At 47.9% G+C, this 20,805-nt stretch overlaps 1 protein-coding gene and 1 long non-coding RNA gene across 3 annotated transcripts in view; one reads left to right on the forward strand and one right to left on the reverse strand.

Annotated features, from left to right (window-relative positions):
* The window catches only part of LOC121135265, a 90,564-nt gene that overhangs the window by 53,063 nt on the left and 16,696 nt on the right, over nucleotides 1-20,805 (reverse strand). The window lies entirely within an intron of this gene.
* Nucleotides 3,785-19,366, forward strand: Gata1 (GATA binding protein 1). 2 transcript variants are annotated; one of them, XM_040733792.1, is made up of 6 exons: nucleotides 3,785-4,022; nucleotides 15,871-16,103; nucleotides 16,589-16,966; nucleotides 17,070-17,215; nucleotides 18,185-18,310; nucleotides 18,782-19,366. In XM_040733792.1, exons 2-6 carry the CDS (start codon nucleotides 15,890-15,892, stop codon nucleotides 19,157-19,159), a joined length of 1,242 nt encoding a protein of 413 aa, XP_040589726.1. In that variant the 5' UTR covers nucleotides 3,785-4,022; nucleotides 15,871-15,889; the 3' UTR covers nucleotides 19,160-19,366. The 2 variants fall into 2 exon arrangements, with proteins under 2 accessions (XP_040589726.1, XP_012979937.1); XM_013124483.3 differs by lacking the exon at nucleotides 3,785-4,022 and adding an exon at nucleotides 12,162-12,233.

The following is a 20,805-nucleotide window of genomic DNA, read 5'->3' on the forward strand; positions in this document are numbered from 1 at the left end:
CAGCAGTGTGAGGGCCTTTAACTACCGAGCCATCTCTCCAGCCCAACTGGACGTATCTTTTTTTGTTGTTGTTTTTTCGAGGCAGGGTTTCTCTGTGGCTTTGGAGGCTGTCCTGGAACTAGCTCTTGTAGACCAGGCTGGTCTTGAACTCAGAGATCCGCCTCCCAAGCGCTGGGATTAAAGGCGAGTGCCACCACCACCCAGCTCTTTTTTTTATGGTTTTTTTGAAACAGGGTTTCTCGGTGTAGCTTTGGAGCCTGTCCTGGCACTCACTCTATAGACCAGGCTGGCCTCAAAGTCACAGAGATCCACCTGCCTCTGCCTCCCAAGTGCTGGGATTAAAGGCGTGTGCCACCAATGCCCGGTGACTGGACATATCTTAAACAAGGCCTAACTCTAATAGACCTGGCGTCTCATCCCAACTGACCAAGATCAAGAAGGGCAAATGGTGTCAGAAAATCTACCTATAAGACAGTGAGTGGTCACCTCTTACCTCAAATGTGATCCTTAACACATGACTAATGGACATAAAGCCAGGAAATTTAACCACTATAAAAGTACCCCATTTCTTCTTGGGGTCTAGTTCTTTCTGAACATTTCCCTGCTGTTTCTATGGTATATATTCCCTTTCATCTTTCCTACAGACAGGATCTCACATAGCCTAGGCTGATTTTTTTTTGTTGCTGTTGTTTTTCAAGACAGGATTTCTCTGTTTAACATCTCTGGTTATCGTGGAATTCACTCTGTAGACCATGCTGGCCTGGAACTCACAGAGATCTGACTGTCTCTACCTCCTGAGTGCTGCTGGAATTAAAAGCTTGCACCACTACCACTTGACTGCCCTGACTGATCTTAAACTTACTGTGTAGTCGAGGCATGCTGGGAGTACAGTTTTATGCCAACAAGCACAGTTTAAACAGTGTTAGAATCAAATCCAGGGCTTCAGGCATGCTAGGCAAGCACCCTACCAATTGAGCTACATCCCCAACCTCTTTTGTTTTGCTTTGTTTTGAGACAGGGCTTCACTGTGCAACCCAGGCTGGCCTGGAACTCACGAAGATCCATCAGCCTCCACCCCTACTGCAATTAAGGTGTGTGCTACCTGGGAGCAGCTCAGTGCTTCACTGGCCTCTGGGAAGCTTTTGTGGCTCTGAGCAGCACCATCATGGGTCACAAGTATGATGAGGTCTGCTCAGAGACCGGGACTTGAGTGGACCCATGTCGGACCTTCTAAGATGCTCCTCCCGCCCTCTTCTTTATACCCCTTGGGTTCAAGATGGCTCTTGTGCCTCGTGTGGGACCTCCTCATCATGTTCGACTTTGAAGCCTTCTACCGGGCACACTACGGAGAATACTCTGGGAGCGAGACCCTCCGCAAAACTCAAGAGGACCCAACCAAGAAGGTGCTCAGCTGGTACGAGACCCGAGATACCACTTTCTTTGCTCTTCTTTTCCTCATCTTCGCCTTCTTGTTGGTTTTCGTCTTTGACTTTCTATTTAATTGGAAAATAGTGGGGGGGGCGGGGAGAAGCAGTCCAAGTAACCTGCCTTTCTTGACCTTTAAACTATTGATCTTGGATTGAATTGACTACCTCTAGTGCTATTCTCTTGGCTCTCCCAGCTTGGTGGGTGATCAACTACATCCCTCTACTCAGTCCAGAAAAAGGAGCCCTTCTGTGGCCAAGAAAGAGACCTCGGGGTGATTTCTGAAAATCAGAAATTTAAGTACTTTCAAGGTCTCCTGGAAATTTACTTGTTTCTAGAAGTTGCCTTCCAGATCTCAAGTTCCAGAACACTTGTTCTGGTTTTATCTGGAATCCTTGAGCAAGAGTTGTCCCCCTCCACACGCTTGTACCATGGGGTGCTTCCTCTGTGACCTTTGAAAGGTGCACGGGGACTGGCTGTTCACTGCCAAAAGAATAATTCGTGGGGCTTGCATGAAACCTGTCTTTCCTCAAGTCACCGGTGAGAATCAACGATCCAGCGGATGCCGGGCTGTAGTTCACTGGTAGAATACCAACACGCAAAAGGCATCTGGTTCAGTGCCCAGCTTTGCTGTCTTCGTGTGCCCCCCTTCTCTGCCAATAAAGAAGTTTGTGAAAGATTGTCATTTTCTCGGGTTTGTTCCACACCACCTTTGTCATGTGGGATGGAGAAAGCAATGTTCCTTGATTATGAGGAATATGAGGAATGGTCCTATGTCCGTATTTATCTAGGGTGTGACCTTGGGGAACGGTGCTATATGCGCATAACAGCAGAAGAGTAAATAATTTGCCCTGGGGGTGTGGTGTGTGTGTGTGTGTGTGTGTGTGTGTGTGTGTGTGTGTGTGTGTGTGTGTGTGTGTACTTCTACATCCAGCCTGATGTAAAAAGGGTTTTCTTTAAATACGTTTTTTGGAGACAGGATAGGATATCTCTGTGGCTTTGGAGGCTATCCTGGAACTAGCTCTTGTAGACCAGGCTGGTCTTGAACTCACAGAGATCCGCCTACCTATGCCTCGCAAGTGCTGGGACTAAAGGCGTGTGCCACCACCGCCTGGCTTAAACACAGTTTGTTTTGTTTTTTTGTTTTTTTTTGGTTTTTCGAGACAGGATTTCTCTGTATTGTTTTGGAGGCTGTCCTGAAACTCGACGAACTCGATGACCAGGCTGGCCTCGAACTCACAGAGATCCGCCTGCCTCTGCCACCCGAGTGCTGGGATTAACGGCGCTTGCCACCAATGCCCGGCTGCTTAAACACAGTTTTAAAACTTATTTATTTTATGTACATGGTACTCTATCTGTATGTATCCCTGCAGGCCAGAAGAGAGTACCCGATCTCATTATAGATGGCCGTGAGGCATCATGTGGATGCTGGGAATTGAACTCAGGTCCTCTGAAAGAGCAGCCAGTGCTCTTAACCGCTAAGCCATCTCTTCAGTCTCTGTAAAGGGTTTTTAAAAAGCATTTTTAGATATATTTTATGTGTGGGGGTGTTTCACCTGGGCACTGTGTGTGTCTAGTGCCCCTGGAGACCAGAAGAGGGTGTAGAAGAGGGTTCAGTATCCCCTGGATCTGGGGTTACTGATGGTTGTGAGCTACCAAGTGGATGCTGGGACCAAATGCAGCTCCTCAGCAAGAGCTGCAGGTGCCCTTAACTGCTGAGCCATGGCTCCAGCCCCCAATGTAACTACTAATAAAGAGGGCCAGTGAGTTAGCTCAGCAAGTAAAGGCACTTCCCACCAAGCCTGAGTTCAATCCCAAGGACCAACACGGTAGAACCAACTCCTGAAAGCTGCCCTCTAGCCTCCTCAGCAACGCCCTGGCACCAAGAATCTACACAACACACACAAAATAAAAGTTCTAAAACTTTATACTTGCTGGGCGGTGGTGGTGGCGCACACCTTCAATCCCAGCTCTCAGGAAGCAGAGGCAGGCAGATCTCTGAGTTCAAGGCCAGCCTTGTTTACAGAGTGAATTCCAGGACAGGCAGAGCTATACAGAGAAATCTTGTCTCAAAAACACCAAAAAAAGATGTAAAAAATTATACTTTTTATACATGCTGGGGGCTGGAGTCAATACTCAAAACTGCCTAAAAAGCAGACGTGGTGGTACACAGCTGCAACCCCCAAACTCTGAGAGTGGACCCCAAGAGGGTCAGGAATTAAAAGTCATTGTCAGCTAAACAGCAAATGTGAGGTCAGCCTGCACCGCTATCAGGTCTGAGAATGGCATATATATGCTTTTCCCAGAACAAACTGGGCTCTTTGAACTTGTTATTAATTTAGAAAGTGTGTTCCCTGCCATCCCTTTTCGTGCGCTTTTGTAAGCAGTTATCTCGGGCACCCTTATCACAAGGCCAGAATGTACAATCAGGAATGCAGCAGCTCCTGGGAAAACAGCCCACTCCTCCAGAACCACAGCGCTTATGTAGAGGCAACGTCTCTCAAGACTGGACATAGCGTCCAACAACTATAATCCTTGCACTCAGGAGGCAGAGGCAGGAGGATCATTGCAAGTTCTAGGTCAGCCTGACACCTGAGGTAAGTTCCATGCTAGCCAGAGCTACATAGCAATACCCTGTATCAAAAAGAAAGAAAGAGGAAGAAAAAAAAAACAAAGGAAAAAAATTAAGATGGGTAACCATAGCTAATGACAAACCAGGAGACCCCAACCTTCTCCAGATTGAGAGAAAAAAGGGTATTTGGTATGGTGGCACAGGCTGAATCTCCAAAAAGAGGGAGGGTGTGGCAGGAAGATTTTGAATTCAGAGCCGGCTTGTACTGCATAGAGATCTGTCTAAAAAAAAAAGGTGGAGGGGGAAATGTGTCAAGCATGTTTCTGATCCCAAAATTTAGGAGTATGAGGCAGGACTGAGTTCTTAAGTAGCATGGGCATAGTGAGTTCCAGCTACACCTGGACTACAATGAGACCTCGTTGGGGTGTGTGTGTAAAACATGGACCTTTTGTTTACAGAACTGGCCTGGTGTCTCACTCAGGACTGCTCTCCATTCTTCTTTCCCTGACCCATGTCCCTTTCTTGTCCAATTCATATTTGCTTGAAAGTGTCCCTTTCTCTGGCTCGATTTCATTCCCATTGTCATTAAGTTGGAAGGGACACCTCCATGCCTAGTAACAGCTATTTTTATACAATTCTTTTTGTACTTTTCTAGTATAGAAAATGTTTTGGAACCTTGCGTGGTGGCGCACGCCTTTAATCCCAGCACTTGGGAGGCAGGTGGATCTCTGTGAGTTTGAGGCATAGCTAGACTTTCACAGATAAACTGTCTTGAGAAACTAAAAACAGAAAAGGAAGGAAAGAGAAAGAAAGGTTTTGGAAAATGGATCGCTGTACTAACTTGCTATGAAAGGTGATTTGTGTCAGGCATGGCGATGTGGACCTCTAATTCTAACATGGGGAGGTGCAGGCAGAATCATCAAGAGGCCAAGGCCAGCCTTGGCTAAACAGAGTTTGAGGCTTGTGTGTGCTACATGAGACCTTGTCTCAAAATAGAAAGGTAATAAAAAAAAAAGTCTGTTTATTTTTGGTCTTATTTCTTGGAATTTTTGTTGTTTTCTTTTTCTTTTTTTCTTTTTGGTTTTTCGAGACAGGGTTTCTCTGTATTGCTTTGGAGCCTGTTCTGAAACTCGCCTGTTCTGAAACTAGCTCTGTAGACCAGGCTGGACTCGAACTCAGAGATCCACCTGCCTTTGCCTCCCAAGTGCTGAGATTAAAGGCGTGTGCCACCACCGCCCAGCTGTTTCTTGGATTTTTAAAAAAGATTTATTTATTTATTTTATGTGCACTGGTGTTTTGCCTATATATACTGTGCGTGAAGGTGTCTGATCCCTTCAAACTGGAGTTACAGACAGTTGTGAGCTGCCATGTGGGTACTCGGGAATTGAACCTCAGTCCTCTGGAAGAGCAGCTAGTGCTCTTAACCACTGAGCCATCTCTCCAGCCTGTTTCTTGGATCTTAATGGTGGGTTGTAGGCTCTCATGAAAGCATTTCAAAGTAAGGATGAAGAACTCTGCTTCTCAAAGCTATTTAAGGTAAGATGATTTGAAATCCTTTCAAATGGTGTCTATTTCTCAATTGTTTGCTGGCCTGATGAAAGTCAAGACCTGCGGTCTTGGTCATTGTTACTTGGATAGTGACACTGCAAGTCTTAACATTTTGAGTGGGGCAGGATTGAGATTGTCGAGTGTCAAGCAGTATTGATATTATGCTCTGTACTTCTTCACTTGGTAATTTAGCAAAAATTCGAGGTAGACAATAGAGCAGGCCCATGATATAAAACTACACATTGAAAATCAAGATCTGGGACTGAAGAAATGGCTCAGTGGTTAAGGCACTTGCTACTTTAGTGGAGAACCAAAGTTCAGTTGCCAACACTCACATCAGGGGACTCACAACTGTCTGTCACTCCAGTACCTCTTCTAGATGGTACACATATATACACTCAGACAGACAAAGATGCGTGCGCATGTACACACACACATACACACAATTTAAAAACCTAAAATCAAGGAAATACCCAGAATTATCAGGGTCAGAGTCTTAATTAGGGTCAGAGCTTAGGCCCAGGCAGCCTGAACAATCCAGGTTCAGCCAACCATCCTTAATGTGCCAACTAGACAGTCACAGAGAGGTGATTTATTCAATATGGCCACACTGGGAAAAGAGCAAAGAGGTCTAGTGACCTTATCTCCATCCCTTATCCCCAGGTTCTCCTATCCCCAGAAGGCTGTTTTCCAGGCTCCTCACTAGAGATTTGGGTTTAAATAGAGCATGCAGAACTAAGCAGTCTGGTCAAAGGTGTACTGTCCATCCCTGACACATGCCCATCTTGGCTGTAGTCTCTCAGACAACGTCACTTGAAAAGCTGTCAGAATTGTGGGAATCTCTTTCTAGGAGACAAGCTCCCCTTTGGCTGGCACTAGCGTCACAGCCTTTTCCTTCTCCTATGGTGACAGTCCTGGGAAAATTCTAGTTTCTTTGATTCCATTTTCTCAATAGCCTGATAGTAGAAAGAACTGTCCCTGCTTAGGGCATCTCAGCTCCTGCCAGGGTAGGTACAGTCAAATGATGGAGGTTGCATACCTGTGGCCCCAGCACTTCGGAGGCTGTGCAAGAAAATGTGTTTGAGGCCAACCTGGACTGCATTGAGATCTTATCTCAAAATAATAGTAATAATCATAATGGCTTCTCTTGGTGTCTTTTGTTTTTTTTTTTTTTTTTCGAGACAGTGTTTCTCTGTGGCTTTGGAGGCTGTCCTGGAACTAGCTCTTGTAGACCAGGCTGGTCTCGAACTCACAGAGATCCGCCTGCCTCTGCCTCCCGAGTGCTGGGATTAAAGGCGTGCGCCACCAACACCCGGCCTGTCTTTTGTTTTTTACAGGAATAATTGTTTCAAAAAATACGCAAACACAAAGGGAAAAATTTGGTTGCTGAACAGAATTAATACTGACATTTTTTTTTTTTTTTGGTTTTTCGAGACAGGGTTTCTCTGTATTGTTTTGGAGACTGTCCTGAAACTCACTCTGTAGACCAGGCTGGTCTCGAACTCACAGAGATCCGCCTGTCTCTGACATTTTTTTATTTTTAGTTTTCGAGGCATTGTTTCTCTGTGTAGCTTTGACACTTGTCCTGGAACTCACTCTGTAGACCAGGCTGGCCTTGAACTCACAAAGAACTGCCTGCCTCTGCCTCCCGAGTACTGGGATTAAAGGCGTGCGCCACCACCGCCCGGCTAATGCTGATATGTTAACATATCACTTCCATATTTTGTTTTTAAGTGTTGAGTCTTGAACTTCAGAAATTCTAAGCAACAGCTCCATCACTGAGCTAAGTCCTCTATACTTACTACTATGAGCTAGTTTCATTTTTTTTTTTTGAGACAAGGTTTCTCTGTGGCTTTGGAGACTGTCCTGGAACTAGCTCTTTGGAGACCAGACTGATCTCAAACTCAAAAGAACCGCCTGCCTCTGCCTCCCAAGTGCTGGGACTAAAGGCGTGTGCCACCACCACCCGGCTGATTTTGTTTTCATTTTCTTAAAAAATCCTACATATTTACTTGTATAATTTATATTATAAATGAGCTCAAAATGGAATAATCTGAGATTTGAGAAATGGCTCAGCAGTTAAGAGCACTGGCTGCTTTTCCAGAGGACCTGGGTTCAGTTCCTAGCACCCATATGGTACTTTACAACCATCTGTAATTCCAGTTCTGACCTTTGTAGATACTGGACATATATGCAAAATACCTGTACACATAAAATGAAAATAAATCTAAAATAACCCTTTTTTCAAAAAAGGAAGAGTCAGGCAAGGTGGCACACACCCCTAATCCTGGCAGTGGGGGAAGCAGGGGCAGGCTGATTCCTGTGAATTAAGGCCAGCCTAGTCCACATGGAAAGTTCTAGGCCAGCCAGAGCCATATACTGAAACCTTGTCTCGAAAACAAAAGAAAACAAAAATTAGAAAAAGGGAGAATTCTAGGAGTTATAAGAGCCACTAGTGGCTGTATAAGGTTGGTTACCTTTGATCTGACATTAAAGAGATATGTTCTGTTAGAAAGGATTGGAACAAACAGTATAGACCACTAGGAAGAATACAAATACAAATGGACCAATCACTGTGTTAGTTACTTTATTCGTTGCTATGACCATTCTAATTAAAATTGAGTTATTTTTAAGAGTATGAAATGTTTTGCCTGTATATGTACCATGTGGGTGCTGGGAATTGAACCCAGGTCACCAACTTAGTTTTTGAAACAAGATCTCTTATATACTAGATTGGTCTCAAATTTACTATGTAGCTGAAGATGACCCTGAACTACTGATACTCCTGCTTTTATCCCCAGTATTGAGATTACAGTTGCCACCATGTCCTTCTCTGTTATTTTCTTTATCATTAAATAATAACAAATATTACATTTAATTGGTTGTTGTTGCAAACCAGTCACCCCACTGGGCTGTAAGACATTAGACATATTCAACCTCCCCTTCCCAGCCTTTAATGACCATTGTTCTAGTTTTCCTTCTATGTAATCAACTTTTTTCCCCTTCCAAGAAGCCATGGGTGTTTGGTTGAAGGAGTGGCTATGGTAATCCCCTCGATTCAATCATTATGCATTATGTGCATATATCAAATGATCATGCTGTTCCATAAATATGTATAATGGTTATGTCTCGATTAAAAATAATTCTTGAGATAATAACCAACAGTTTTACTCCCAAGTCAAACACATGACTCCTTGGTCGGGTTTTGGTTGCTTCTTTCTGTGGGAAGGCAAGTGTAGTGAGTTCTATTCTATGCCACCCTGGTGGACTCCAGTCTCAAAGAGGTCCAGATAGCCTTAATGCTACGGCTTGAATCAAACAGAGGCGCTAGAACCTCAAAAGATGCCAGGAGAGACAGGGAACGGTCAGGGAAGGATTCCAGGAAGAGAGGACACGGCCATGCGTCTCAAATGGAAGCCTGACAGAGAAGCCGCTTCAACCCGAACACCCCACCCCCGCCTGCACTGGGCTCCCCCAAGCCTAGCCTGGCCCCCGCTGATTCCCTTATCTATGCCTTCCCAGCTGCCTCCCTGCTGGCTGAACTGTGGCCACAGACTTCTGGGCCTGCACCCCCTCCACAGGGATGGGGGAGGGAATGGGGTGAGGCCTGGCCTCAGAGGCACCCTACTCCCCACCCTTCATTTCCTTTACTGAGTCCTTTGTTACCTCCAGGAATGAAGAAATGGGATGTGAGTCTAGCACAACACCATTTTATTGGACATGTCCTTTGCCTTCCCCTCCCAATGAGGCTTCCCCACACCTCGCCCCCAGACTCACAACCTCTGCTGCTAACAATACTAAATAATGATGAGAGTTATTGTTTACGTCGCATACCATTTTTACGGTGTGCCAAGCAGGCACCGTGCAGATCAGTTACATTTGGTGTGGGGCAAGGAAAGTCTACAACTATAACCATTTTCCAAGTATTGCAACTAAAGCGCAGAGGATGACTTGCCCAGAAATTAGGCAGCCAATCAGTGTGAGAATTGAGACGAGTACCAGAGGCCTTGGATAGTCTCATTTCTGTGTCCCTTCTCCAGTTGGTCAGGCGAGAGTGGTGATATACCACAAAGACCTGATGAGAATATAACAGAATTGTACATCAAAGTACTTAGCATACATAGTACATGTATTATGCCAACAAATAATGCTGCTCCTGGCACTCTATTTATTGGTATGTTCGTGGTGGTAAAAGTTCTAGCTGAATCGGGTGCTGGGGATGTAGCACAGTTGGCAAAGCGCATGCCCAGTGTATGCAAGGCCCTGAGTGCCATTCCTAGCATGGTAGGGGGTGAGAATTGGAGATTGTTCTTAGAATTGGAATGAATAATAGTTTGAAGGCTGTGTATATAGCTTAGTGGTAAAGCTCTTGCCTAACATGAGAGATGCATTAGGTTCCATTCCTAGCTCTACAAAAATAATAATAGCCTTAGATTAGCATTACAATAGTGTTGGCCAACTACTGCTATTAGTATTGAAATCAGTGTTAAAGCTCATATCAACTTGAGTTAATATTAATATTACCGTTGGTGTCAGCACATTGTTAGCATTACAACTAGAATTCACAGCAGCTGTTGTTGGGAAGGGAGAAGGACTAGCACTTGAATACAATAAGCACCCAGTAAACAAATCAAAATCCTCTACTTGGAGATTTCAGATTCACATCAGTACTCAGTGGGAAAAAAAGTAGAATATTTGACATATTGAGAACTCAGATTATAGTCAGTTGGATCACTCAACATTCAGATTCATTGACTGTCCCCAATATGGAAGCAGCTATCACTGTTACCCCATTACAGACAGGGGAATGGTAACTCATGAATAGCTCCATCTAGGTCTCCTAACTAGTAGCTGGGTGGGTTGAAGAGAATGGTGGGCTAGCTCCAGGTCCAGAATCTGTGTTCTTTCTTGGTAAACAGGGGTCCACAGAGGAAAGGGGCACACAGCAGCTTAACACAAGCCTCCCATTTTGAAAGCCTATGGGGACAATGGCTTTCAGAGAAACACAGGAGAAGATCAACTCCTCTGGAAGAGGCTGGTAGGCAGGCTGTTTGCCCCTACTGACTCATGGCTTCATCTTTGCCTTTCCCTCAATTGCTCTCAGTCTCCCCAACTGGAGAATGGATGGTTAGTAGGAGCCTTGTCCTGTGGATTTCTAGGGTTATGATAGTTCTGTGAGGAGGTGTGTGTGTGTGTGTGTGAGAGAGAGAGAGAGAGAGAGAGAGAGAGAGAGTGTGTGTGTGTGTGTGATGATGATGATTATATGCAGACATGGTGCTCAAATCTACTGATGAAGGTTTATGCGGGTGTAAGGCACCGGTGGAGCAAGAGAAGATAGGGTTGGATGGGTTGTAAGCACCCAGTGACCAGGGTTGGAGGGCTGTCCCCTCAATGCAGGTTGACAGCAGAGCCACACAGATCACATCGGCCACATCCTCACACCAATGCCACCAGCATGCAGCATATGCTAGAACATTCCCCCTGGGGGTCACCCTCTCTGGTTTTGAGTACCTCTCACCCTGTCTACAACATCATTCCCTTCCTTCTTCCTTTCTTCCTCTGTCATTTCCAGGTTTTCCCTTCACCTCCTGCCCAGCTCTGCCCCACCTTGTCTTTGACTCTCCTTACATGTTTAGCATCTCAGGTTCCTTCACCATCTCTCTCCTGGGTGCCCTCCCCTGCCTCTTTCCACTTCTGTCTCTTTCCTTTATTTATTGCTGTCCTCTCTGGCTCCTCATTGCCATCTTTCCGTATATCTCTATTCCTGTCTCTGCCTCTCTGTCTTTCACTTACTGTCCCCCCCCCCCCCCGTTTGCCATCTTATCCCAATCCTCAGGGGACTCACAAGGGAGTCCACTCTAGGTGTCACCTCAGTTTCCCACCTCTAACGTATGGCGGGCAAGAAGTTGAGGCACTGTCCCTGTGTGCGTCCCCCACCCTGCCCCCAACCCCAAGACAGCCTGTTACTGCGGCACCAACAGCCACAGTCGCCTCCATCTGATAAGACTTATCTGCTGCCCCAGAGCAGGCCAGAGCTGGCGTAAGCCCCAGGCACAAGGCCCAAACACTAAAGAAGTATACCCTCACTCTGCCGGGCCTGGCCTCGTCCCCCAGACTGGTTCATAAAAGTGGCCCACAGGTTCTGGTCGAAATACTCCCAAACCTCTATAAACCTCATTCTTCTCACCTGCAAAATGGGTACAGCTACATCACTCCTCTCCCGTCATCCAAGAGGGCTCACACACATACAGGTCCAGCCCACACATAGCCTGGCACAGAGTAGGGGCTTTCCTAGTGGTGCATGAAACTTATATTTAATACTTCCATGTATCTTGACTAGAGCTCATATGACTTGACTAGACACTGGACTCCATGGAAGCCAAAGGCAAGCTACGGGATAGACAATCTACGGGCTAGACAGGAAGGCTGGAGGCACTACTAGTGCCTAACAGGTCCCTCACAAGTAGGCGGCACACCCCCCTCCCCTGCACTGCCCCACCCACTGGGGCACCAGCCACTCCCTGGGGAGGAAAGAGGAGGGAGAAGGTGGGTGGGAGGGAAGGCGGGCTGGCAGGAGGGAGGGAGGAAGGGAGCCTCAAAGGCCAAGGCCAGTGAGGACACCCCTTGGGATCACACTGAGCTCACCACATCACTAAGGTGGCTGAACCCTCTGCATCAACCAACGCAGGTCAGTCTCAATTCCCAAAGAGCCTCCAGCAAGCTAACCCCCAGCCTGCTGCCCAAGCCTGCTCCAGGCTTTCTGCCCCTAAAGTGTGGGTCATCCCGGAATTCCTCCACAGCTCCCCAGACTTCTGTTTCCAACCTCCATCTCTCCCCCCCCCCCAAACCTTCCTCCATCTGCCCCAACTTCTTTCCATTCCTTCTAAGATATGTATGTCCTCTGACCCCTAATTCTCTCCTCATCCTTCAAGGCCAACCTTCTGTATAGACCACAACCTCCAAAAACTATGCCTTCATTCCCTGAGCTCTCATCTCTGTCCCAAATCTGATTTCCACTAATTGAAACTTGTCTCTGCCTTTCCGTTCTCCTGAAAAAGAAAAAAACTTTGACTTCCCCAAGACTCATATTTCTGCTCTCAGTGAATACTTCAGGCTAACCACACCAGGCTGATCTGCCGAACCCTAGCTTTGACCCATCTTTGCCTTTCAGACCCTGGCTTGCTCCCTGGTCTTCTCTGACCTCCCCAAACTGTCCCCTTCACCTACCCGTGGCCAAAATGTGTTATTTTAGACACTAAGTTTGTTCCCCCAAATCTATTCTGTCACAGTGACCCTTGTGTCCATCTTCCTTAAGCCGTAAGGTTTAACTGCTCCCTGACTCCCACTCTTTCCACACCTTTTCTCCCCCAACCCGGTCTTGGCTTCTCCCACTCTTGCCGGGTTCTTAGAATTCATCTCTAGACATCAGCCACGGTCCTGTCTGCCCAGGACCATCTCTCTCCTAAACCCAATTGTTGCCCAAGAAAAAAAAAACTCATATTTTACCATGACCCCCCCAGAACCTATCTCTAACCTTTAAACTACATCTCTAACTTTGCAGACTTCACCTGATTCCCTAACCCCAGCCATTTTCCTAAGCCATTTTTTGAATGCAAAATGTGTCTGTGAACTCTAAGCTCAGCTCTACTTCCCAAACCCAGTATTTCCTTCACCTAAACTCCATGGCCATACCCAAACTTCTAACTCCAACCCCCTCATTGGACTCTCAAACTCTCCCTCTAACCCCTTAAGTACTACATCTGCTCCCCGATCCTGCCTCAGCTCCTTTGGCCCATAGGACCCTGGCTGAGGCCTGGGCATAGGCTGTTACCTGGGGTGAGGGGCTGGGCCCAGGGAGAGCTGGAGGTGCAGCTGCTGTGCCTCCTGGTTAGGGGAGCACTTTCTCTAGTGAGGCAGCTGATAAGGAGCTCTCATATCCCCCAGCCTTGAGATAAACTTTATCTCTGTCGGGAGAGTGATAACTGGGGTGGAGGGTGGGCCCTCGCTACAGGAGGAGTGGGCAGCTCTGAACCCACCAAGGTGAGAGGGACAGGGGCGGTCGGTGAGGCTGGAGGGAGAAGCTGATGGTGGGTTGAGGAGGTGAAGAAGAGTGACGGAGGCAGAGAACAGGAGATGGAGTGAGAGAGAGGAGCGCCACAAAAGGAGAACTGAGGACCATGAGACAGAGAGCCAGAAAAAGCAAAGGCACATGCACATGAAGATGAAAGAGAAACAGAGACTCAGAAAAAAGTGAGACACAGAGTAGGAGAGCCATCAGAGGAGGGGAAGGAGGGCAGCCATGGACAGAGAACAAGAGAAGCCGAACCGGAAAGGAGAAAAGGAAAAACAGAGGGAGGGAGAATGAGTCATGGCGACACAGACACAAAGAATTAGAGAAGGAGGAACAGGAGGGAAGGTTAACTGGTCACGAGGGAGAGCAGACTCTGTACAAAAAGGTGACAATTCTGAGGTCAAGAAGGTGATGGTGGACACAGTCATACTCTGCGTTATCCCCAGCATGGTCCCCAACCCTGGGCCCAGCTCTTCCAATCTACCCAATGGGTAGGGAGGGAAGGTGGTCTTATACTCTGTCTGTCCCCCACTTTTCCCTCCAGACAGGGCATCAAGCAGTCAGGGGCAGGGGCTCTTTGACCCTTTCCCGAGCTGTGTGTACTAAGGCACACAGAGCTATAGGAATAGAGAGAGAGGGGTCAAGGCGCAGTGAAAGAAATAGGAAGAGGAGGCCTGGGAGGCAAAAAGAGTTGGAAAGATTGAGAGGCATTCGACAATAGAGTATAGGGAAAGCAAGAGTAACAGCCACAGAAAGCAGGCTGACAAAGATGTAAAGAAATCTATACATGACGGACAACAGAAGGCACAGAAAGAGAGGGCAAGATACACCCTAGGAGGCTGAGGAGAGGGTTCAGTGGATACATTATTTGCTGAATAAGTGTGAGGGACCTGAGTTCAAACCCCCAGAATCCATACTGACACAGTAGCATGCGAATCAGTAGTCCCAGCATACTTATGGAGAAATAGGAGGTGGGGGAGAATGACTGGAAACTCAAGGCCTGTCCTAATGCATATGCATAGTAGAAAACTATGAGCGACCCTGTTTTCAAGAAGTGAAAGGTGAGGACCAACACCCATGGATGTCCTCTGCATGCACACACCCCATAAACAAAGATAAAATCTTTTTTTCCAAAGGTACATCCTAGAAGAATAGAAAGATGTAGGGGAAACACAGTTAGCCCTGAAAGGAAATGGAGAGACCCAGGGACAGAGAGCTGAAGAGACAGACGTGCAACGTAAGACAAAGGGAGAGGGATCATCGCTCAGCTCCTAGCATACCACCTCCAATATAACAGATGGGGAAACTGAGGTGTGAGAGTGGTGTCACTTGAAGGTCCCTGAACACAGACCCTGCTCCCTGGAGGGAGGGTACCAGGGTGGGAACACCTCCTACCTGTCACTCTCCTCAGAGGAAGCCAGTAGCTTTGGGGTGATTTCAAAAGTTGGGCGGGGATGGCAAAGATAAGCAGAGGTACTGACCCCCCATAGAACAGGGAGGAACTAATGGGGCCCTCTGTCTACAGACACAACTGAGGTGGGGGAGGGAGGATAAAACCGGAAACCACGGGGTTTCTGAGAAAGTCAGATGTCAAGATACAACAGATAGGGATGAAGTTGGGGAGCACAGAAGGGTGAACCCCAAAGTCCCAAGGGAGCTGTCAAGGGGTCCAAGGGAGCTTGGTTATGCACTCTACCTCCACAGGAGAAGACAGGGGAAGAGGGAGAGTGAAGAAAAAGAGGAAGCAGAGGAGGACGACTTGAAGAATGGGAGAAAAGAGAAGGCCCATGGGAGGAGGGGACAGAGGAAGGTTGGAAGTTAGAGAGAACAGGAGGAGGAAGGAAAGAGATCCAGAAAGAGGGAGAAACATGGCACACAGGAGGGGAGGCACAGGACAGAAGGAAAGGAGGGAAGAGAACGGCAACAGGAACGGGAAGACATGGGCATGAGGGAGACGGGAGGAGGGGTAAGACAACAAGGGGAGCATGAGAGAATAAGGAGCAGGAAGATGAGGGTGGAGGGGAGGAAGACAGGTGAGGCCATAAGAGAATGGGGAAGCGCTCAGAGGACGACAAGTAGGGAGCGAGGACGGAAGGAGAGACAGGAGAAACGACAGAGTGAGAAGGAGGACAGAGAAGAGGAAGGAACGAATCTGAGCGATGGAAAGGAGAAATTAGAGTCCCAGGTGACAACTTGGCGAGGAGAAAGGGAAGAGAAGGATTTCCACGTCTGACAACCCTTCCTGTCCTCACAGGTTAAACCCCAGTATCCCCATGGATTTTCCTGGCCTCGGGGCCCTAGGGGCCTCAGAAGCCCTACCGCAGTTTGTGGACTCTTCCCTGGTGTCCTCGCCACCAGATCCAGGGCCGTTCTTTTCTGGGCCTGAGGGTTTGGATGCAGTTTCGTCCACTTCCCCAAGCACAGGCACAGCTGCAGCCACGGCACTGGCCTACTACAGGGACACTGAGGCCTACAGACACTCCCCAGGTAACTGCCGAGAAGCTGCCTTGGCACTGGTAGGGGCTGTTAGGGTTGCCATAGAGATCATTAGCTAGATCGCAATTCTACTAGGAGGTCATCTTGGGAATAGTTAGAAGCTCTGTGTAGGGATGTACTGACCCCTTCCCCCGGGGACACCACTACTCCTGTCTACTATACTGGAGTGACACACTAAGGGTGACACACTAGAAATGTGTACTAGCTCACTTACGTGTCAGCTGACCTGCAGTCTCCCAATCCCAACAATAGTCATTTGAATCCCAGACAGAAAGGGTTGGGAGGGGATTGTCATTTCTATAGTGACCAGAGGGAGTTAAAACCCAGGAGTCACTCAGCATCAATGAACTGTTGTCAGAAGACTGGAAACCTAACTGCCATGTCGGGACTGATGGGCACCATAGCACTGTAAAAGCAGCATTGCTTTAGGCTCATTGCTCTCCTCCCCCCCTCCCCTCCCTGTACCCCTCCAACAGTCTTTCAGGTATACCCGCTTCTCAACTGTATGGAGGGAATCCCAGGGGGCTCACCTTATGCTAGCTGGGCCTACGGCAAGACGGGGCTCTACCCTGCTTCAACTGTGTGCTCCAGCCACGAGGATGCCCCTCCCCAGACCCTGGAAGACCCGGATGGGAAGAGCAGCACCACCTTCTTGGAAACCTTGAAGACAGAGCGGCTGAGTCCAGACCTCCTGACCCTGGGGACTGCACTGCCTGCATCGCTGCCTGTCACCAGCAGTGCTTACGGGGGACCTGACTTTGCTGGGCCTTTCTTTTCTCCCACTGGGAGCCCTCTCAACTCAGCAGCCTATTCTTCCCCCAAGTTTCACGGAAGCCTCCCTCTGGCCCCTTGTGGTGAGGCTCTCAAAAAGGGATGGGGAGGTTGAGTTAGGCCAGGTAGCTCAAGGCCAAGTTAAGCTAAGTTAATGCTTAACTTTTCTCTCTGTTCACCTACCAGAGGCCAGAGAGTGCGTGAACTGTGGAGCAACGGCTACTCCACTATGGCGAAGGGACAGAACAGGTCACTACCTGTGCAATGCCTGTGGCCTGTATCACAAGATGAATGGCCAGAACCGGCCTCTCATTCGACCCAAGAAGCGATTGGTAAGACCAGGGGCTAAGCCTGACCTGTGCGGGAGATGAGTTCCAGCCCAGGACAAGAGTCCATTCTCTCCCATCCTACAGGAACCCCTGCCTAACGCATACTAACACATACTATACTTGCCCTCATCCTCACCCTCTCCCCATGGGGAACATCCATCCCTTTCCTATACAGAGACCCTACTCTGAACTAGAACCCCCAACCTTTACGTACCCTTTGAGGCTTCAAACAGAAACCCTGTTCTCACATTTGTATGAAAAGCTTCACCCTTATCCTTGACAGTGGTCTTTTTACTTACAGTTCACATTGTAATTTCCTTGGATCCCTTCTTCCAGAAGTCATGACCTCATTGAACTGGGCAACAGGATTTTGGTTTTTGTGTTGGGGATGGAGTCCAAGGCCTCATGCATGATAGGCAGGCCCTCCTCTGTAGAGCTATACCCCCAGCTCCCAGAATGTTTGTAGCATCTCAAGAAATTCTGTTTTGTTTTTTCTTGAAAGGGGGCCTTGCTATGTAGCCCTGGCTGACCTGAAACTATGTATACCAAACAGGTTTTTAGTTTGCTATGATCTGCCTGTCTTTCTCCCAAGTGCCAAGATTGTAAGTGTGAATTACCACATCTTGCTTCCTCCAAGAGATTCAGATCTGTGGCCAAAGCTGAAAACCAGAGATGCAAGGAGTCTCACACAGATTATAAAATAAAGTTCTTGCTGGGCAGTGGTGGAGGCAGAGGCAGGCAGAACTCTTGTGAGTTCAAGGTCAGCCTCGTGTACAGAGCTAGTTTCAGAATAGCCAATGCTACACAAAGAAACTCTGACTCAAAAAACAAAATAATAAAGAATAATAATGATGAATTAAATAACTTCTTATCCCAGATAGGAACCCTCTCACCCCTTCAGCTCCTCTCTAGGGTCCTGTCCCCCACTTCCACCTCCCCAGAGCACTGATGTCACATTCTTTTGTCCCTCAGATTGTCAGCAAAAGGGCAGGCACTCAGTGCACTAACTGCCAAACGACCACCACGACACTCTGGCGGAGAAATGCCAGTGGCGATCCGGTTTGCAATGCCTGTGGCCTCTACTACAAGCTACACCAGGTGACACTCTCCTTCATGGTGCTTGCCTTCATGGTGGTGTCCTCGCCCCACACTCTCGGGCCTGATGTACCTTAAGCTCTCTCTCCCACCCAGCCTTCTTCCTGTGTCTTTCCATCTCTCATGCCCCTCTTCTTATCATTTTTCTCTACCTATCCGGTTGTCACTCTTATCCGCTCTTTCCATCTCATGCCTCCTTTCCATCCTTCCTCTCCCCCCCCCTTCTCTTCTCGCCACATCCACTACCTTTCACTCCCATGCTCTAAGTCTTCGGTACCTCTTGCTGGTCTAGGAGAATAACCAGAGCCCAGGGCCTCACAACAGCAGGTCTCTCTATACCGGGCAGCCCAGGGTATATCACCCTTGTCACTGAGTTAATTCCCTACTCTTCAAAAAAATGGGGTTCAGAGGCTGTCCCAGATACATAGACGCAAAGGGCTGGAGCTGGCAAACCTGTCATCTCCCTTTCTCCAGGTGAACCGGCCACTGACCATGCGCAAGGATGGAATTCAGACTAGGAACCGCAAGGCCTCCGGGAAAGGGAAAAAGAAGCGGGGGTCAAGTCTGGGAGGAGCAGGAGCAGGAGCGGCTGAAGGACCAGCTGGTGGCTTCATGGTGGTAGCTGGTGGCAGTAGTAGTGGGAATTGTGGGGAAGTGGCCTCAGGCTTGACACTGGGCACCGCAGGTACTGCCCATCTCTACCAGGGCCTGGGACCTGTGGTGCTGTCAGGACCTGTCAGCCACCTGATGCCTTTCTCTGGACCTCTGCTGGGCTCGACGGCAGCCTCCTTCCCCACAGCTCCTGTGCCCCCTACCACCAGCACCACCGTGGTGGCTCCCCTCAGTTCTTGAAGGTGCACGAAACGGCCTTGGCCTTTCGGCAGAGAAGGTGTCCCCCTCTTTTTTTTTGAGGCAGGATCTTCTGTACCCAGGCTGACCACCAACTATGTCGTTAAGGGTGACCCTAAATTCCTGATTATCCTGCCTCCACCCTCCCAAGTACTGGGATTATAGGCATGTGATGCCATGCCTGACATTTTTGTTTTTTTGTTTTGTTTTGTTTTGGTTTTTTTTTTGGTTTTTCGAGACAGGGTTTCTCTGTATTGTCTTGGAAGCTGTCCTGGAACTCGCTTTGTAGACCAGGCTGGCCTCGAACTCACAGAGATCCACCCGTCTCCGCCTCCCGAGTGCTGGGATTAAAGGCGTGCGCCACCAACGCCCGGCTCGACATTTTTGTTTTGTTTTGCTTTTGAGACAGGGTCTCACTCTGTAGTAGCCCAGGCGGTTTTGAATTCCTTGCGTAGTCCAGAATAGCCTCAAACGTGAGATCCTCCTGCCTCAGTTCCTGTAATCCCAGCACTCTTGGAGCCATCTGCACAGCTCAAGCCTATGGGCCCCAGACATCTCTTTGCCTGTACCTTCAAAGATTTTGTAAAATAAAACCACCAAAGACCTGAAACTGCAGCCCTGAGTCTGCATTCGGCTAAATAAATGTCAGTGTATGGAGTGGTGTCTGGGTTCTCTGATGACAGAATCTAACTGAAATGTACGACTACATGAGCCTAAATGAGGTGGCAGGTATGATATTTCACAACTGAAAATCATGACACATAAATGGAACCGTATATATGAAGTTTTGAGACAGCATCCAGGTGGTTCCAAGGGTCATTGTAAGATGGTTTATGACTGGGTAATTGTGGGTGAGGTGGTATTGAGATGACAAGGATGTCACCAAGCTACAGCATGTAGAAATGTGTGTACAGTGATGGCGATGAGACAGGTAAGGCTGTACCGTGTGGCTGTATATGACTCCAGGCGATCTTGACAGTGTGACATCACATAAACTGGGCACAGAATCTGATGACTAAGCACCTTTGAAACCCCGAATAAGAACTATGTATGAGGTACAACAGTTACTTTTCTTGTTGCTATTACAAAATACCTGATAGTAGTAACTTACATGGAGAGGATTTATTTGGGCTCATGTTAGAAAAGGCACGGCAGTTACCACGGGGGTGGGAACTATGGCAAGATTCTTCACATGACAGTCAGAAAAGTAGAGACTAGACGCAGAGAAGTGTTATAACCCATAAAGGCCACCCCAACCAGTCAGGCCACACAACCTCCCAGAATAGTACCACCAGCTAAGGACCAAATGTTTAAACATGTGAGCTTGTATGGGACATTTCACTTTCAAACTATACCAAGGTGTATGTCTCAGAATGACTTTGTTGCTCTGTCAATTGCAGTTTTCTCTGCCAGTCTCTAGACATGTATGTATGGATGTGCATGTGTGTACTATGTAGAATGAGTCATGTCACCGTGTGCCTAAGGGCTGACAATGTGAGCAGCTCTGTGTACATTTGTGGAGCTATCAAAATACATGCTTTCCCACCGTGAGTTAGGGACTCTCCTCCATGGGTCAGAAGACAGTCTTCAGGAAAGAAAAGTGGGAAAGAGAAGATTTAGACTGGAAGCTCAAATGTGTTCCCTGGGCC

Source organism: Mesocricetus auratus, unplaced genomic scaffold (assembly GCF_017639785.1).
Source record: "Mesocricetus auratus isolate SY011 unplaced genomic scaffold, BCM_Maur_2.0 Super-Scaffold_100033, whole genome shotgun sequence".
Classification (NCBI taxonomy): Eukaryota; Metazoa; Chordata; class Mammalia; order Rodentia; family Cricetidae; genus Mesocricetus; species Mesocricetus auratus.